The sequence below is a fragment of the Anabas testudineus genome, chromosome 4 (genome assembly GCF_900324465.2).
Source record: "Anabas testudineus chromosome 4, fAnaTes1.2, whole genome shotgun sequence".
NCBI classification, from domain to species: domain Eukaryota; kingdom Metazoa; phylum Chordata; class Actinopteri; order Anabantiformes; family Anabantidae; genus Anabas; species Anabas testudineus.
In genome coordinates this window covers 25,587,424-25,605,792 of record NC_046613.1, presented here as the reverse complement: position 1 = coordinate 25,605,792, position 18,369 = coordinate 25,587,424, and the positions used below count along the sequence as shown (strand labels likewise).

At 46.1% G+C, this 18,369-nt stretch overlaps 1 protein-coding gene across 1 annotated transcript; it reads left to right on the top strand.

Annotated features, from left to right (window-relative positions):
• The first annotated feature begins 391 nt into the window (after positions 1 to 391).
• LOC113152392 (calcium/calmodulin-dependent protein kinase type IV-like) lies at positions 392 to 16,226 on the top strand. Its single transcript, XM_026345618.1, is given in 13 exon segments — positions 392 to 510; positions 2,562 to 2,640; positions 3,152 to 3,214; positions 6,967 to 7,049; positions 8,298 to 8,370; positions 10,462 to 10,552; positions 10,988 to 11,062; positions 11,417 to 11,492; positions 12,695 to 12,723; positions 12,726 to 12,820; positions 13,077 to 13,229; positions 13,337 to 13,814; positions 15,738 to 16,226. Coding segments are annotated over 13 exon segments (1,452 nt in total). The 5' UTR covers positions 392 to 403; the 3' UTR covers positions 15,788 to 16,226.
• The last annotated feature ends 2,143 nt before the right edge of the window (positions 16,227 to 18,369 follow it).

Here is an 18,369-nt window from a genome sequence, read left to right as displayed (position 1 = left end):
ACATCCGAGAGGTTTGTAGGCCCGATGGAGGCTGCGACAGACCTGGACCCGGTGTGTCTGGAGTCCAGGTCCTGCTTCAGTCTGGAATAAGACGCCGTGCTCGTCTCTGGGGATCCAGATGTTTCCCTCTTTTGATCCCTCTGTCTGACAAACGGTCCTGGTGGAGAGTCTGAAGGAACAGGCGGATCCTGCTGCTGGTCTGGATTAAAGCCCGTCAGGATCATGAATCATCCCCCCTCTGCTCATCTAATCTGGGTTTTACCGAGCTGGATTTGAAGCTGAAATCTGATCTGGATTAGGCTACTCTTCTGCTCCTGGTTCCTGGTCGCGCCTGACCCGGTCTGAACCGTACCCGGTGCCGATCTTGGATTTGCTCCTGGCCCTTGTTGGTCCTGATTTCATCATGCCTACATCCCGGCCTGGTTCGGAGCCGGTGGAGTTCTGGGTGGACGGGTCGAGACGGGACGGGACAGTGGAAGAGTTCTACACCTTGAGCTCCGAGCTGGGCAGGTCTGGACCACTTTACTGGGGGGTTCAGGGGGAAACTGGCGAGCTCATATGAACCCCTCATTCCCCACAAAGTTGCTTTCATGAGGGGTCCATGTGATCCACCTGGGGTCCGGGGCTAGGCAAAAACAAACGGGGACAGCGGGGTTATATGTAGTCCTGTAGTGGGTCCAACTGGGATGTGGTTCCAAGTGGACCAGGACCAGACCGGCAGGGTTCCTGTCATGACAACAAACCAATCAGCAGACAGGAATATTGTGACGTAATTATCAGACAGAAACAGGTAAAGGTGAGAGTTAATAAACACAGAGCAGAGTTTCACATACTAATAAAACTTCATTCATCACCAAAGCAGCTGCTGCACCAACACACCGAGTTCAGAACCACCAGAAGAACAAGGTGAATTCTGTTAGTTCTGCCTTGAACAACCTCAGAACCAACTGCTAACGTAACAGGATGCTTGTGACCTCACCTGGGAGGGCGTGGTTAGCACCAAACAGGAAGTGTACCCCAAAAACCAGAGGTGTCACATGTGGCATATGATCAACTTGGCTTTAATAGATAGGCTGTAATAATACAGCAGATATGATATATGATGTACGCTGGAAATACAGAAATATGCAAACGTGTGTGATGTGTGAGTGAAGCTAAATTAGCAACGATCTTCAAAAATAAGACATTTTCTTGGTGTAATAACCATGTTTGGTTATTAGTGGCAGCATGATTCAGGAAAATTGGGACAGTGTTAAAAAGCTGCTTGGATGAATTGTTCCACCTGTGTTTTTATATAAGCTAATAAAAAGAGAGCTGACATCGCTGAGAACACAGCAGCACAGAGACGAGTCAACTGTGTTCGACCTTTTAATGATTTACAAACACACTTCAAATGACAGAACTCTTGATCACTCAGCGTAATCCTTGATTGCAGGACAGAAGAGAAGAGAAACTGAGTCATAACATGTCATATTAGGCTAAAACTAAGTATTAGGACATTTCTTAGGCATAAATTTAAGGCTACAGGATTATTGCACCAGGAGACAGTGAAGAGGAAAAACTCCCTTTAGAGGAAGAAACCTCCAACAGAACCAGGATCAGGGTGGGCGGCCATCTGCCTCTGGAGATATACAGCTCCAAAGAGGAGGAAACCTGCAGAGGAGAACAGAGAGAGGGAGACAGAGGGGAGGAAACACAACTACAGGAGAGAGAAGACACAAAGTTAATGACATGAAATGGTAGAATTTGAATGAATAGAGGAGAAAGGAGAGAGGAGAGGAGCTCAGTTTATCAGTAGAGTTCCCCCAGCAGACTAACCTATAGCAGCAGAACTAAGAGATGGTTCAGAGTCACCTGATCCATCTCTAACTATAAGCTTTATAAAAAAGGAAAGTTTGAAGTCTAGTCTTAAATGTAGAGAGGGTGTCTGCCTCCAGAACCTGAACTGGGAGCTGGTTCCACAGGGGAGGAGCTTGATAGCTAAAGGCTCTGCCTCCCATTCTACATTTGGAAACTCTAGGAACCACAAGTAAACCTGCAGTCTGAGAACGTGGAGTTCTGCTTGGAAGATATGGAACTATGAGGTCTTCAAGATAAGATGGAGCCTGATTATTAAGGGATTTATAAGTGAGGAGAAGAATTTTAAATTCAATTCTGGATTTTACAGGGAGCCAATGGAGAGAAGCTAACGTAGGAGAAATATGATCTCTCTTACTAATTTTCAGTCAGAACTCTGGCTGCAGCATTTTGGATTAACTGGAGGCTTTTTAATGAGTTATTGGGACAAACTATTAATAATGAATTACAATAGTCCAGTCTGGAAGTAACAAATGCATGGACTAGTTTTTCAGCATCACTTTGGGACAGGATGCTCCTAATTTTAACTTTAATGTTTCTCAGGTGAAAAAAGGCAGTTCTAGATATTTCTTTGATGTATGAAGTGAAGGAGATATCCTGATCAAAGATAACTCTGAGATTTCTTACAGTATTACTAGAGGCCAATACTAAGTCATCAAGCAGCCTTCAGGTTTAACACCTTGTTGTTTTGTGTTTTCTTGCAGAGGAGCGACGTCCGTTGTTTACCGCTGCGAAGAAAAACAGACTCAGAAACGCTACGCGGTCAAAGTCCTCAAGAAAACGGTCAGTGACCTGTCACTAGCAGCAAGACAGAGGTCAAAGGAAGATTTAGAGTCCCAGTAGACATTTGACTTTTGTTTTCACTTTGTGCTGTTGAATGTAGAGAAATGGGGAAAATTACCTTTATCTTGTTCAAATCCAACTACAACTACAACTGCTCTGAAAGCGTTCTGTAAATGAGATGATTGAATTAAGTCGACAGCATTGGCTCTGAAAAAGCTCAGAAGCTCCACACGGTAAAATGTTAGTGTAACTGTGGAATTCTAACTTCTGTGCACGTCATGTGCAAGATGTTGATGTGCCAAAGATCAGACATGTTCATTCCCTTTCTGCTGTAGCTCTTCTCACTCCTGCCTCAGTCCTTCACCAGAATATAGGTTTTCTTCTAAAATCCCATTATTGCCACTATCTGTCTGTTGGGGGGGGGGGTTTACATGTGTGTACCCTGGGGCCAGCTGTGAACCAGGCTAGCTTCTCCCAGATTGTGAGCACTTTCATGTTGTTGCACTTTCAGATCGACAAGAAAATAGTTCGTACTGAAATCGGCGTCCTGCTGCGTCTCTCCCACCCAAACATCGTGAGTGTCTGTCACTGTTTTACATAATGATGAACTGGAACCTTTCTGTGATTAAGCACCGTATCTGGGAATAGCTGTGAATCTGCTGTTCGTCTTGTACAGTCACACTGTGTCATATTCCATCCATCCATCCATCCATCCATCCATTCCATCCATCCATCCATCCATCTATTCCATCCATCCATCCATCCATCCATCCATCCATTCCATCCATCCATCCATCCATCCATCCATCCATCCTTCCATCCATCCATCCCATCCATCCATCCATCCATCCATTCATCCCATCCATCCATCCATCATCCATTCCATCCATCCATCCATCTATTCCATCCATCCATCCATCCATCCCATCCATCCATCCATCCATCCATCCATCTATTCCATCCATCCATCCATCCATTCCATCCATCCATCCATCCATCCATCCATCCATCTATTCCATCCATCCATCTATTCCATCCATCCATCCATCATCTATTCCATCCATCCATCCATCCATCCATTCCATCCATCCATCCATCCATCCATCTATTCCATCCATCCATCTATTCCATCCATCCATCCATCCATCCATCCATCCATCCATCCATCCATCTATTCCATCCATCCATCCATCCATCTATTCCATCCATCCATCTATTCCATCCATCCATCCATCTATTCCATCCATCCATCCATCCATCCATCCATTCCATCCATCTATTCCATCCATCCATCTATTCCATCCATCCATCCATCCATCCATCCATCCATCCATCCACACACCCTCAGCACACAGATACACACAATCTGCTGTAAAACCTGTTTTCTGACGGTTTCGTTTCAGATCAGCTGAAGGAGATTTTGAGACGGACACCGACATCGCTCTGGTGCTGGAGCTGGTGACTGGAGGAGAGCTGTTTGACAGGTACACACACAGTTCAGTATGCTGGTATCATTGATCTGGGCTGTGTGAAGACTGAATCCAGCACAGCTCAAAACATGTGAAGGACCAGGAGGACCGGTCAAATTACCAGCTCCTCTCTGCATAAAAACTGCTTCACCATTCGTTCAACATTCAGTCCTGGTGTAGTTTAGACAGCTGTTCCTAATAAAACTCAACGTAGGTTTGACTCAGTGATTCTTTTTTTGAACATGTTAGCAGGGAGTGTTTGTCTCTGGGTGAAGTGACTTCCTGGAAACTTATGTTCCCTTGAGATTTCCAGGTAGAAACTCCAGGAAGTCACCTTGTCCCCGCAGAGAAAAAACAGTTCCAGCAGGTTAGTCCCTCTGCAGCCACCCCCCGTGTTTTTGCCGGTCTATGCAACACCTTCATGAACAGGCTGGCAGTCTGCAGCCTTAATGCTAAGCTAAGCTAAGCACTGCTATCATTTTCTATTTCTGCAAATGTCTGAGCTGATTAGCTGTCTGTGATGTCTGTGTATCTATATTTTACCTTAAGGATTCCAATTAAAGTTAAATTGGACTTTTCTAGACTGAGACTCACTTCACGTCGCTTCTGACAGCTGCGTCAGATCTGTTCCTGCGTGTGAAGATTCAAACTCTCCCAGAGGAGCTTGGTGAAGATCCGCATGTTGAAATATGACCGATGCAGGCTTGAACAGCACTTTGTGTGTCTCCTGTCTCCACATGCGGTGGGTCCTGACTCGGTCTCTTTCATTGAAGCAGCTTCTTCTACACAGAGCAGCTGCTGCATGGTGTCAAACAAACACTGAATAGTTTCATTACACGTGTTGTCAGGCGGACACCAGTGAGAAGCATCACGTTTCTTATGGTGAGAATCTAAGGCAGGGACATCACCACAGAGTCAAATAAGACGGATCAGTATTCGTCAGTCCTGGGGACAAGACACAGTCCAAACAGGAATCCAAAGAACAGACTGCTGAGAAGTACGACTCTAGAAACGAGTCTGCGAAGGTGGACTGACAGTGAGAGCAACCGGGCTGAGCGGAGCCAGGTGTGAGCGAGTGTGTGCAGGTAACTGATGAAGGTGTGTGTTGTTTAACCCTGACCAGGTGAAACCAGGCTGCAGATGTGTCACAGGCAGGAAGTCGGTTTGTTTCAGTGGGATAAAAATGACCTGGAGCCGATGAACAAGAGAAATGTCCGACACAACGTTTCAGAACCGGGTCGTTCAGCTGTAAACACCGTGTTTTCCTGTTTCTAGGATCGTGGAGCGAGGCTACTACAGTGAGAGAGACGCTGCTCACGTCATCAAACAGATCCTGGAGGCTGTGGCGGTAAGTCTGCCACATTCACTGTCTGCTCCCGGTTTCAGGAAAATCCAGATCCGAGTCTGAGTGTCGCAGCAGTCAGCGTGGATCAATGCCCTGCATCCATCCCTCTGCTCATTAGATTAGTGCTCACTGTCCTCTGGGCTCAGTCTCTGCAGCTGCACACAGAGAATAGAACAGAAGTTTGACTGGTTACCCGGACCCGTGAAGTGCTGTTGAATGTAGAGAAATGGGGAAAATTACCTTTATCTTGTTCAAATCCAACTACAACTACAACTGCTCTGAAAGCGTTCTGTAAATGAGATGATTGAATTAAGTCGACAGCATTGGCTCTGAAAAAGCTCAGAAGCTCCACACGGTAAAATGTTAGTGTAACTGTGGAATTCTAACTTCTGTGCACGTCATGTGCAAGATGTTGATGTGCCAAAGATCAGACATGTTCATTCCCTTTCTGCTGTAGCTCTTCTCACTCCTGCCTCAGTCCTTCACCAGAATATAGGTTTTCTTCTAAAATCCCATTATTGCCACTATCTGTCTGTTGGGGGGGGGGTTTACATGTGTGTACCCTGGGGCCAGCTGTGAACCAGGCTAGCTTCTCCCAGATTGTGAGCACTTTCATGTTGTTGCACTTTCAGATCGACAAGAAAATAGTTCGTACTGAAATCGGCGTCCTGCTGCGTCTCTCCACCCAAAAATCGTGAGTGTCTGTCACTGTTTTACATAATGATGAACTGGAACTTCTGTGATAAGCACCGATCTGGGAATAGCGTGGGAATGCGGCGGTCGCGGGACAGGCACACGGGGCAGAGGCCAGCCAGCTCAGCCAGCCAGCCAGCGCCAGCCAGCCAGCCAGCCAGCGAGGCCAGCCAGCCATCCAGCCACGCAGCCAGCCAGCAGTCAGGCCATCCAGCCATGCCAGCCATCCATACCAGCCAGAGAGCCAGCCAGCAGCATACCAGCCATCCAGCCAGCCAGCCAGCCATCCATCCATCCATCCAGCCATCCACATCCACCATCCATCTATCCATCCATCCATCCATCCATCCATCTATTCCATCCATCCATCCATCCATCTATTCCATCCATCCATCCATCCATCCATCCATCCATCCATCCATCCATCCATCTATTCCATCCATCCATCTATTCCATCCATCCATCCATCATCTATTCCATCCATCCATCCATCCATCCATTCCATCCATCCATCCATCCATCCATCTATTCCATCCATCCATCTATTCCATCCATCCATCCATCCATCCATCCATCCATCCATCCATCTATTCCATCCATCCATCCATCCATCTATTCCATCCATCCATCTATTCCATCCATCCATCCATCTATTCCATCCATCCATCCATCCATCCATCCATTCCATCCATCTATTCCATCCATCCATCTATTCCATCCATCCATCCATCCATCCATCCATCCATCCATCCACACACCCTCAGCACACAGATACACACAATCTGCTGTAAAACCTGTTTTCTGACTGTTTCGGTTCAGATTCAGCTGAAGGAGATTTTTGAGACGGACACCGACATCGCTCTGGTGCTGGAGCTGGTGACTGGAGGAGAGCTGTTTGACAGGTACACACACAGTTCAGTATGCTGGTATCATTGATCTGGGCTGTGTGAAGACTGAATCCAGCACAGCTCAAAACATGTGAAGGACCAGGAGGACCGGTCAAATTACCAGCTCCTCTCTGAATAAAAACTGCTTCACCATTCGTTCAACATTCAGTCCTGGTGTAGTTTAGACAGCTGTTCCTAATAAACTCAACGTAGGTTTGACTCAGTGATTCTTTTTTTGAACATGTTAGCAGGGAGTGTTTGTCTCTGGGTGAAGTGACTTCCTGGAAACTTATGTTCCCTTGAGATTTCCAGGTAGAAACTCCAGGAAGTCACCTTGTCCCGCAGAGAAAAAACAGTTCCAGCAGGTTAGTCCCTCTGCAGCCACCCCCGTTGTTTTTGCCGGTCTATGCAACACCTTCATGAACCAGGCTGGCAGTCTGCAGCCTTAATGCTAAGAAGCTAAGCACTGCTATTTCTGCAAATGTCTGAGCTGATTAGCTGTCTGTGATTGTCTGTGTATCTATATTTTACCTTAAGGATTCAATTTAAAGTTAAATTGGACTTTTCTAGACTGAGACTAACTTCACGTCGCTTCTGACAGCTGCGTCAGATCTGTTCCTGCGTGTGAAGATTCAAACTCTCCCAGAGGAGCTTGGTGAAGATCCGCATGTTGAAATATGACCGATGCAGGCTTTGAACAGCACTTTGTGTGTCTCCTGTCTCCACATGCGGTGGGTCCTGACTCCGGTCTCTTTCATTGAAGCAGCTTCTTCTACACAGAGCAGCTGCTGCAGGTGTCAAACAAACACTGAATAGTTTCATTACACGTGTGTCAGGCGGACACCAGTGAGAAGCATCACGTTTCTTATGGTGAGAATCTAAGGCAGGGACATCACACAGAGTCAAATAAGACGGATCAGTATTCGTCAGTCCTGGGGACACGACACAGTCCAAACAGGAATCCAAAGAACAGACTGCTGAGAAGTACGACTCTAGAAACGAGTTCTGCGAAGGTGGACTGACAGTGAGAGCAACCGGGCTGAGCGGAGCCAGGTGTGAGCGAGTGTGTTGCAGGTAACTGATGAAGGTGTGTGTTGTTTAACCCTGACCAGGTGAAACCAGGCTGCAGATGTGTCACAGGCAGGAAGTCGTGTTGTTTCAGTGGGATAAAATGACCTGGAGCCGATGAACAAGAGAAATGTCCGACACAACGTTTCAGAACCGGGTCGTTCAGCTGTAAACACCGTGTTTTCCTGTTTCTAGGATCGTGGAGCGAGGCTACTACAGTGAGAGAGACGCTGCTCACGTCATCAAACAGATCCTGGAGGCTGTGGCGGTAAGTCTGCCACATTCAATGTCTGCTACCGGTTTCAGGAAAATCCAGATCCGAGTCTGAGTGTCGCAGCAGTCAGCGTGGATCAATGCCCTGCATCCATCCCTCTGCTCATTAGATTAGTGCTCACTGTCCTCTGGGCTCAGTCTCTGCAGCTGCACACAGAGAATAGAACAGAAGTTTGACTGTATGATCAGTTGTGGTGAAATGAAATGTGCTTTAAATGTCAAAGAGGAAACAGAAGCTTTTGTAAAAAGAATAAAGAACAAAACTGTAAATGCAATAGAAGGTACAGTCCAAGTTGGAATTTGAATACTTTATACTTCTACTAGTTCTACTCTACTACGTGTACTGGTATCTAACAGCTTCAGTTACTGTGCAGATTCCTATTGTTCAAACTAAAATAAACTCAGTTAAAAGAAGTTGAGATATCAGTCAAATCATTTCTACCTTTACCAGCTACGACTCCTTAATGCTTCTCATCCAACAATATATATTTGAATTCAGGACTTTACTTGTCTACAAGTTTCTCTTGAGCACAGACTGAACTGCTCCTTAAGGGTGATCAGCTACATGTAGGAGTCGATCCTCCTCCAGCTGATGAATCACAAGCTTCCTGCTCGACTGCAGATTAATCAAACGTCAACGTGGCTCAGAATCATATTCAAATGTCAACATGTGATGTTAGAAACCACGAGGCGTTCACTGACACAAAGTTGCACCGTGTGAGCGGAAATATTAGTAATAATGAGAGGACGCTCTGCCTGACAAGACAAACTCAGGGGATCACAGGCACCTGTGGCTTGAAATATTTCTGGGAGGTTTGTTGAAACTGAGGCTGAGACGTGTCTCAAATGATCGATCATGTAATTCATTCAATTCAGTTGATTCAATACATGTGTTTGAATCAATGTGTTGCAGTTGTTGCGGTTGGTTTAGTTGCTGCGGTTGGTTTAGTTGCTGCAGTTTGTTTAGTTGCTGCAGCTGGTTTAGTTGCTGCAGTTTGTTTAGTTGCTGCAGCTGGTTTAGTTTCTGCAGTTTGTTTAGTTGCTGTAGTTTGTTTAGTTGCTGCAGCTGGTTTAGTTGTTGCAGCTGGTTTAGTTGCTGTAGTTTGTTTAGTTGTTGCAGCTGGTTTAGTTGCTGTAGTTTGTTTAGTTGTTGCAGCTGGTTTAGTTGCTGTAGTTTGTTTAGTTGTTGCAGCTGGTTTAGTTGCTGTAGTTTGTTTAGTTGTTGCAGCTGGTTTAGTTGCTGTAGTTGTTTAGTTGTTGCAGCTGGTTTAGTTGCTGTAGTTGGTTTAGTTGCTGTAGTTTGTTTAGTTGTTGCAGCTGGTTTAGTTGCTGTAGTTGGTTTAGTTGCTGCAGTTGGTTTAGTTGGTTTAGTTGCTGCAGCTGGTTTAGTTGCTGTAGTTGGTTTAGTTGGTGCAATTGTAGGTGTTGCTGGCAGCCGACAGTGTTGTTGCACATGGCAGCAGCTGCAGGTCTCTTATGTAACAGCAGCTTCCATCCTGCTGCTGAACAGATTAAAACCAGAGAGGATTAACACACACACACACACACACACACACACACACACACACACACACACACACACACACACACACACACACACACTCACACACTCACACACACACACACACACACACACTCACACACTCACACACACACACTGACCTACATTCACCACGCAGGGAAACATACGCCTATTTACGTGTGAGTGTGTGGAAACACCGCCGACCAGAGAACAGTAGAACAGCTGAAGCCGGTTCACGGCTCGGTCTCCTCCGAACATCGGGACAAACTACGTTGTGATATGTTGTCATGTGAAACACAGACGGGGACAAGGTGGGGAGGAGAGAACCCTGAAGAATAAATGATGAGCGCAGGCTGTGTCACGTTCAAAAATGATTCAGGATCAGGTTAAACTCTGGGAGCAGGAAGTGAGGTTTCAGAGAGCAGGAGGGGATGCTGGGAGCTGTAGGAAGAGACCATCTGTCAGTTCACAGTTTCAGTCCATCCTGCCAGGTCCTCCACAGCTCCCTCCCCCACCCCCAACGCTCTGTGCACGTGGTAACCCTGTGATGTTTGTGTGTTTCAGTATTTACACGAGAACGGCGTGGTGCATCGGGACCTGAAACCTGAGAACCTGCTGTACGCTGACCTGTCGCTGGACGCGCCTCTGAAGATAGGTAACAAACAGCTGCTTCCATTCAGCAGGGCTCCTGTCCGGATCGTTGAGTTGCTGTCAGTGGAAGGAGCGTGGTCTGTTTGGTTGGAGCAGGGTGTGAGTGTGTATGCTGACAACTGAACACACCGACTTTTTAACCCGAACGATGTACTCGAATGTGGCACACAGGCTGCAGTGGCCCGGGGAGCCCAGTGTTGGCTCAGTGTCATCTGGAGAAGTCTCCAGATGGTCGAACAGTTCACATTCAGCCTCCACCAACAGCTCCCTGCCTCCACCTCCACCCTGCTCTGCTTCACCCACTCGTTTCTCTTTAAATAGAAAAACACATCAATGCAAAACCAGGTTTTTTTATCTGAAACCCTCCACAGTTACTGTAAAGGGAGAAGAACGGGTCTTTATTTTACTTCTGCTCAGTAAAACGTCTCGTGTCTTTCAGCCGACTTCGGTCTCTCCAAAATCATTGATGACCAGGTGACCATGAAGACCGTCTGTGGTACTCCTGGGTACTGCGGTGAGTACACAGAAGTCCCCTGGCTACCTGCTGAGGTGTCCTTGGACAAGACACTGAAACCCAGTAGTAGCGCCGACATGTACTGTCTGGCAGCTGTCCAACCACGATTTCTCCGTGGGATCAATAAAGTATTCTTCATCATTTATTCGTACCAGTATAACATTGTGTAGTAGCTGTAGTGGGTGGTAGAGGATCACAGTACTTGGTAGTGTTAGTCACAGAAGCAGTGAAGGCCCGTGTTGCTGTGGTGTCCTGAAGCAGGCAGTGATGCCTTCACTGCAGGCTCCACTCTGTGGGATTTCAGATGACTGTCAGTTCGAGCTTGTTTCAGCCATCTGGCTCCTCTGTCTGCAGCTCCAGAGATCCTGCGGGGAAACGCGTATGGGCCTGAGGTGGACATGTGGTCGGTGGGCGTCATCCTGTACATCCTGTGAGTCCATTAACACCTCGCTGCCAGTCCACACACACACACACACACACACACACACACACACACACACACACACTTTTCAATACTGACTCATTTCTATCAGAATAACTATTCTGGTTTCTGGTTTCTTAAGAAGTTATGTTGAATATATAACAAAGGGATTTTATTACAACCTGGTCTAAAAACAGAAGACACAGGGAACCAACTAGACGGGGAATCACGACAGAAACTGACAAGCAGTGAAACAAAGTGACAAACTAAAGAGACCCGAAATGTGGTGAAGAGCAAAGTAACAAACAAAGTGACGACCAAAAACCCTCTGCACTAACGCAGGTCAAATACACCAAATAGTACCAACAGAAAACCCAAAATACAAACAAACTACAAAGGGACCAACAAAAATCACAGACACAAGGCAAAGTATTCACTAATAACTGCTCTAATGCAGACAAAACCCAACAAACTAACTCAAAATACAAAGTACCAACAAAAATCACAGCAAGAGACAGGAAAACCAACTCAAAGTCCAAAAAACAGGGGCAAGATCCAGGGTGAAACAAACAGTGGTGAATCCACGAGAAAGTCCACAAGAGAGTCTGTGAGAGAGTCTGTGAGAGTCCGTGAGAGAGTCCGTGAGAGAGTCCACAAGAGAGTCTGTAAGAGAGTCCGTGAGAGAGTCCGCAAGAGAGTCTGTAAGAGAGTCCGTGAGAGAGTCCGCAAGAGAGTCCACAAGAGAGTCTGTAAGAGAGTCCGTGAGAGAGTCCGTGAGAGAGTCCACAAGAGAGTCTATGAGAGAGTCCACGAGAGAGTCCGTGAGAGGGTCCACGTGCAAACAAATCCTGTGTATAGTTTAACAAACCAGTGACAAACAAGACTGGAGGGGCTTTTAAAGGAACGGGAACACACAGGTGAAACAAATAATTAACGTTCAGGAGAGTGGAGGCTGAGGAAGAACCTAAAGTAAGTTTTAGGTCAACTTTTTAATGACAGACTTTTAGTGTTTCTGCACAGAAAGGGAATTGATTTTATTGATTTATAATTTCCCACGATGAAAAGGAGAAGGGGAGGGGCTGAAGGCACTTTGGTATTAAGTACATTGCTCGAGTAATCAAGCAATGTACTTAAATACAGTTTGGTGGTACATGTACTTTATTTTCTGATCATTTTGAAAAGCCTGAACTGACCTGCTTCCTGTTCTCCAGACTCTGTGGGTTCGAGCCCTTCTTTGACCCCGGGGGGATCAGTACATGTACAGCCGCATCCTCAACTGCGACTACGAGTTTGTGTCTCCGTGGTGGGACGAGGTTTCCCTCAATGCCAAGGATCTGGTGAGTCCAGCTGCTGTCCAGACAAGGTGTTTTCCTTTTATTGTATATATTATGTGTATAATGTCAATTCTACCACGTGTAGAGTACATATACACAAGAGCACTGAAACATACAGTAAAACAACTCCCATATTTTAGTAAATCAGCAGTTGTATTTGTGACTAATTCTGTGAGACGTATAGGTATACCAAAGGTATAATAAGGTTCTCCCTGGAGGTTTCTGTCTTTACAGGCAGTCTGAATTTGTCTGTCTGCAGGTCAGTAAGCTGATTGTCCTCGACCCCCACAAACGCCTCAGTGTCCAGGAGGCTCTGCAGCACCCCTGGGTTCTGGGTAAAGCCGCTCGTTTCTCCCATATGGACACAACCCAGAGGAAACTACAGGAGTTCAATGCTCGACGTAAACTCAAGGTGAGCGCTCAGTGAAAACAACAAGAAGCTGATACAGCACTGACACATCCACGTAAGGAATCAACTGACTCGTGTGTGTGTGTGTGTGTGTGTGTGTGTGCTGTCAGGCTGCCATGAAGGCTGTCGTTGCCACCAGTCGGATGCACGAGGGTTCGCGGCGCCGCACCGACAGCTGTGAGATTCCAGGATCAGGGGCCTCCAGGCAGAGCAGCATGCAGCAGGACCCAGCTCCTGAGTGCACAGACCCCATCCCTGATGGCAAAGAAGCCCCGCCCCCAGAGCAGCAGCTGCCGCAGGATGACGACTTAAAGCCCGCTGACCAAACTGCCCTGAGCCCCTCCCCTCCTCGCAGCCCCAAACCGCCAAGCTCTGACGCCACCAACCCGAGCAGGCCACCGCTGAGAGCCGACGGGCTGAAACAGGCGTCTGTCCTTCCCAAAACCAAGCTGGTGCAACCCCGGCTGCCACAGAAGAGCTTCTCTGTGGTAGAGCCCGCCTCCAGGGTGGAGACAGCGTCCACCCTGCCCACACCCCCGAGTCCCAGCAGCCTCAGCAACGGCTTCGTGCAGGAGGCGGACGCCGCCAGTAAGACCGCCCACTGCCAGTGAACACCTGTCAGACCTCTCTGCTTTAGTTTCACACAGTCGCACAAAGAATGAGCTTTAGTAGGTCTTCACAAACATCTCCAATCACCGATCGGGACCAAATTGAAGTCAAATCTAATTTAAGTTCATCTGTACGACAAATTCTTCCAGTTCTGTAGCCCAGCTGCTTCGCTAACATGCTAACAGCTACGTTCTGACTGAGGCAGTTTTTCAGCTGCTGGTTTTCTGTGGAGGCCGAAGAACATTCAGGAAATCAAATCAACAAGCATTTGTCTCATATCAGGACTTCATATCTGCTCATTTTACTCTGGATAAGTAAGTAAAGAAACGCCTCTCCACATCATTTAGACTGACGTTCAGAAACGTTCCCAACGCGCTCCACTGTATGTGCCTTGCCATCAAATAAAGGTATTCAGAGACATTTATTAAAAGGTCAAGTGCACGTGTTGTAAGCAAAATGCTAGTTCTCTAGCTGTGAGCTAAACGTTGATTATTGATATTATGACAGTAGGGTTTGCAGCTGGTCTCCTGAGCTGAGATAATAGCGACTGTTAATATTCACCATATCTCAGACTGAATTAAAAGCTCAAAGGCTGCACATAATTATGCTTTAAACAATATGACACACATGCAGCATGATGCGCAAAATCTGACGCTTTCAATGAGACCACACTGCTTTTTTAAAACATGTTAAGCATCCAAATCATTTCACAAAACAACCACTTTAAAATGACGTGCCGACTTCTTCTTAGCACAGTTTGTACTGAAGTGATCAACAAATGAACCCAGCGTTGGGCTGGTAGAACATCTAGAATGAGACACCTGGTTTCTAAGTTCACAGCTCATATTGAGCTAATTTGCTGCATTGTGATCAGATTTCACTATGAAAATTAAAAAGGAACAACCTTGGTGCATTTTGAAGAAACAGCTGCACCAAGCAACGCTGGAGTCCAACAACTGCTAAAACACATTTTATTGTTCAAGCACGGATCTTTATTTAGTTTTATTCTACTGTGTTGATGCTGCACAGCTGCTCTGCCCAGTTCCCCAGTTCACATCATATCGTCTGTGTGGACCTAAGTTCAAAGGTTTGGGGCCACTCAGAGAAGTCTGTGTTTTTGAAAGAAAGGTCGATTTGATCAGGATGACTGTGCAGGCAGGTTTTATTAATGGAATATCGACGCACAGTAGACGTACAGTGCAGAGACCAACCGGTCATTACTTTACCCTTTTGCATGTTCATATTATCAGAGCTGAGGAAACTGGGACCAGTCTGACCTGTGGTCTACCACCAGTTTAGGTTCTGATATGGGACAAATGGGAACTGTGGTCTCCTCTCTGGCTTCTTCTTCTCCTGGTACAGTACTTTTCCTCGGATGCTCAGGATGGAGCTGATTGATTGTATTTTAATATACTTGGGTAAAACGTCTGCATGGACACTGAAGTGAGGGACGGGGAGAGCTTCTTCTTCCTCTGCAGCCTTTTTAGTTTCACAGCTTGTGTGTTCTGGCTTTGATGTTGCTCTGAGAGGACAAACTGGACATTTCTGGTTCTCAAAGAGACAATTAGCTTGGACTTTTTTATCCTTTCTACTCTTTACTCTTGACACCCACTGACCGTATGAGTAGACAGCGTAGCTCGCATTCAGCTAACGTGTTGTGTTCGTAAAGCTTCTAGTAAAACTTTGTGCTGTTTACACTTTATCAGCAGTGATGAGGACTTCCTGTTTGCACTGCACATAGTTTGGTTTTAGACAGATTACTCACATCCTTACAGCTCCTTAAAACCAGACACACGTTCAGTGATCAGACGTCCAAAATACCAAATTTGACCTTTGACCTTTGTTGAAGATCCAACCCTTTCATCTGATCTGAAACCACACGTTCTACCTCTTTTTCTACAGGGGCTTCCAAAACGATCAAACTGACGCAGACATCTCTTGAAAGGAAATAACGAGATGAGACGAGCAGGCCGACGGGGTTCCTCGTTTTTTAGGGAACCTGCAGCCGGCGCAGACGCCCAAACAGCACTGCAGCTTGACGAATCAGAGGAACATGTCAGGTGTCGTTTGCTGATTTAGAGATCGGACTGACAACTTTGATGAGAGTTCAGGGTGCGTTTATCAAGTGTCAACATGAGGACAGTTAAATACTTCAGTGATGTGTTTTATACCAAGGTTTAGGATCAGGTTATTGAAAAGCAGCTTTACCCAGTCACATAAACACTGTGATGGAGGACATGGCGGCTTTCTGGAAGTTTTCAGTACTCTCACTGAGGCCTGTGCAGATCTGGGACATGTGGACACTAACCATAACCATATGTTTGATTTGGGAAACCAGCTGTTTGTAAAAATGTCCGAGTAATATATGTGGAGCTGTAGGAGCTAAGGGTGATATATAGTAAAAGAGACCAATCCCTCACACCTTCCCACTGCATAACAAATGGATGTTTTCCCCGGGTTTCTCAGGCTGTTGTGCTTTTTGTTTCGTCTCAGCCACCGTACAAATCTTAGATTGTGAAGAGGAACATTTGTCCCTTTTTAAAGAGGAACAAACCCTCAGCCTAGATTTGCCGGTGTTTGCTGTCAGGTGATGATCAGCAGATTGACAGGACGTTAAAACTGCAGGTGTATTTATGCACGTGCAGAAAGTCAGACAGCAACGGCAAAGACAGTTAAAGGGCCAGTGTTGGATCAAGACGACGAGTGATCGTCAATCATCAGTGCTCCGTCTGAACAGGTAAACTTCTGCTGCTGAGTGGAGTTTGTGTTTGGCTCCTCTTTAAATAATTAGGAAGAAACACGAGTCTTCTGCTGCACTGAGGTGTTTGAACTTCTTGGAGCACACTGGATTAATAGCTGTCATGGTAAAAGCATGTAAACTGTATATTTGATTTACTTCTATACTCTTCTGTACAACATGAATATTTTGCTTGTATTTATCTCTGCCTCTGAGGGAGATTTTGGCAGTTTCGAGGTGGGCGGGCCCGAACTGTAAATGGTGTTTTTTTGTGTTTGATGAGTATACTTGTACCTTTTTTATTTGGAAGGCAGACATTTAAAGTGACAGTGTAGCAGTTTCAGCTGTTGCATGTGTATCTTTGCATGTATTGTTTAATTTTCATTGATCATATCAGATCAAAAAGTGAAGCAAAGTGAAGCGAAGCCGAGAGTTGGACTCCTGCAGGACTCTGTAACAGCAGCAGGATGTTTCAGTCTGAGGCAGGATTTAACATCACGTGTACAGTAAAGTAGAGCTGATAGAACTCACTCCCGGTGTCTGGTTTTCTTTCTTCTAGAGGTTTTTATGATTATGATCAGTTTTAATCTCAGAGCTGGAATTAACTCTCATTAGTTATTCCTGTTTATGAGAATTAGCAGCCTCTGTTACTGTTTCAGAAACACAGATGGCCTATACTCTGTACTGTCCCTGAATGCACCAAACACGTGGTGATGAGGGGCTGCCATCACTAACGTTAACAGAGAGAGCATCATCGTCACCGTTATTGATCCTGTCTGTATTTAACTGTATTTGCTCTCCTGAGACATGTGGGGCCCGTGTGACTGCTGCTGTTGCTTCTTCCTCAAAAGCAGAAATAAGAGACTGTAGGAGGAAACTGAGAGGTGGTTGAAGTTCACAAACTCCACCCAAATAAAGGTTCAAGTACTTCACAATCTTTACTCATGCTGAACTACAAACTACATGCTCTACGAGTACTGCAGGAAGACAGTACAGTACAGACGGTGAGTTTTTTAAAAGCCGCTGAACATAAATAAATGAGGTTTCGTCCACATTTGTTCCACGGGTCTGGTTCTGGTTCTCATCTGTGCATCTTTTAGCTGCAGGAACATGAACAAACACTCAGGGGCCGAGATCTCACATTATAGCAGCTAAAAATCTCAATCAGCCCTGTGAGCAGAGTCTCTGTCTGTAAACTCGTCTCTCCTGGATCGTCCCACACCAGTACGTGGACCTGGAGCTCCAGTCTGCTGCTGACACCTCCCACACCGAAGATGTGCTGTAAGCCCCACCCTCCTCTGACATCATCAGTGACACAGTGGAACCTGCTGACATCACCACCGTATCATTGACCCACCAGAGGATGTTCTGCGCAGGTGAGTTTAACCCAGTGAGGAGACAGACCAGCAGGTGAGGAGATCCCGGATCCTGATGTCGCGGTGAAGTCAGGATGTGAACAGTCGGACCAACGGAGGAACCTGACGAGAGAAGGAGGTCGAGTTTTTCAAAGTGATGGAGAAACCAGAAACCAGTGAGTCAACATTTTGTGCTGACTTGTTGAACTGTGGTTCTTTTTAAATTCGAATAAAGACAGAACCCTGGCTTTTTCAGTCTGTCTGGTTTTATGTGTGGTAGGTACAGACTCACCAGGAAACATCTGGAGGACATTCAGATGTTAAAAGTGAGGAACAAGGCAAAATATCTAAAGCAAGGAGAAGAACGTCAAAGTGAAGAGCTCTGAAAAGAGGTTTTTAAGGTTTTAAGCAGAGACACATTCACAATAGTTCTGTTTCCAAA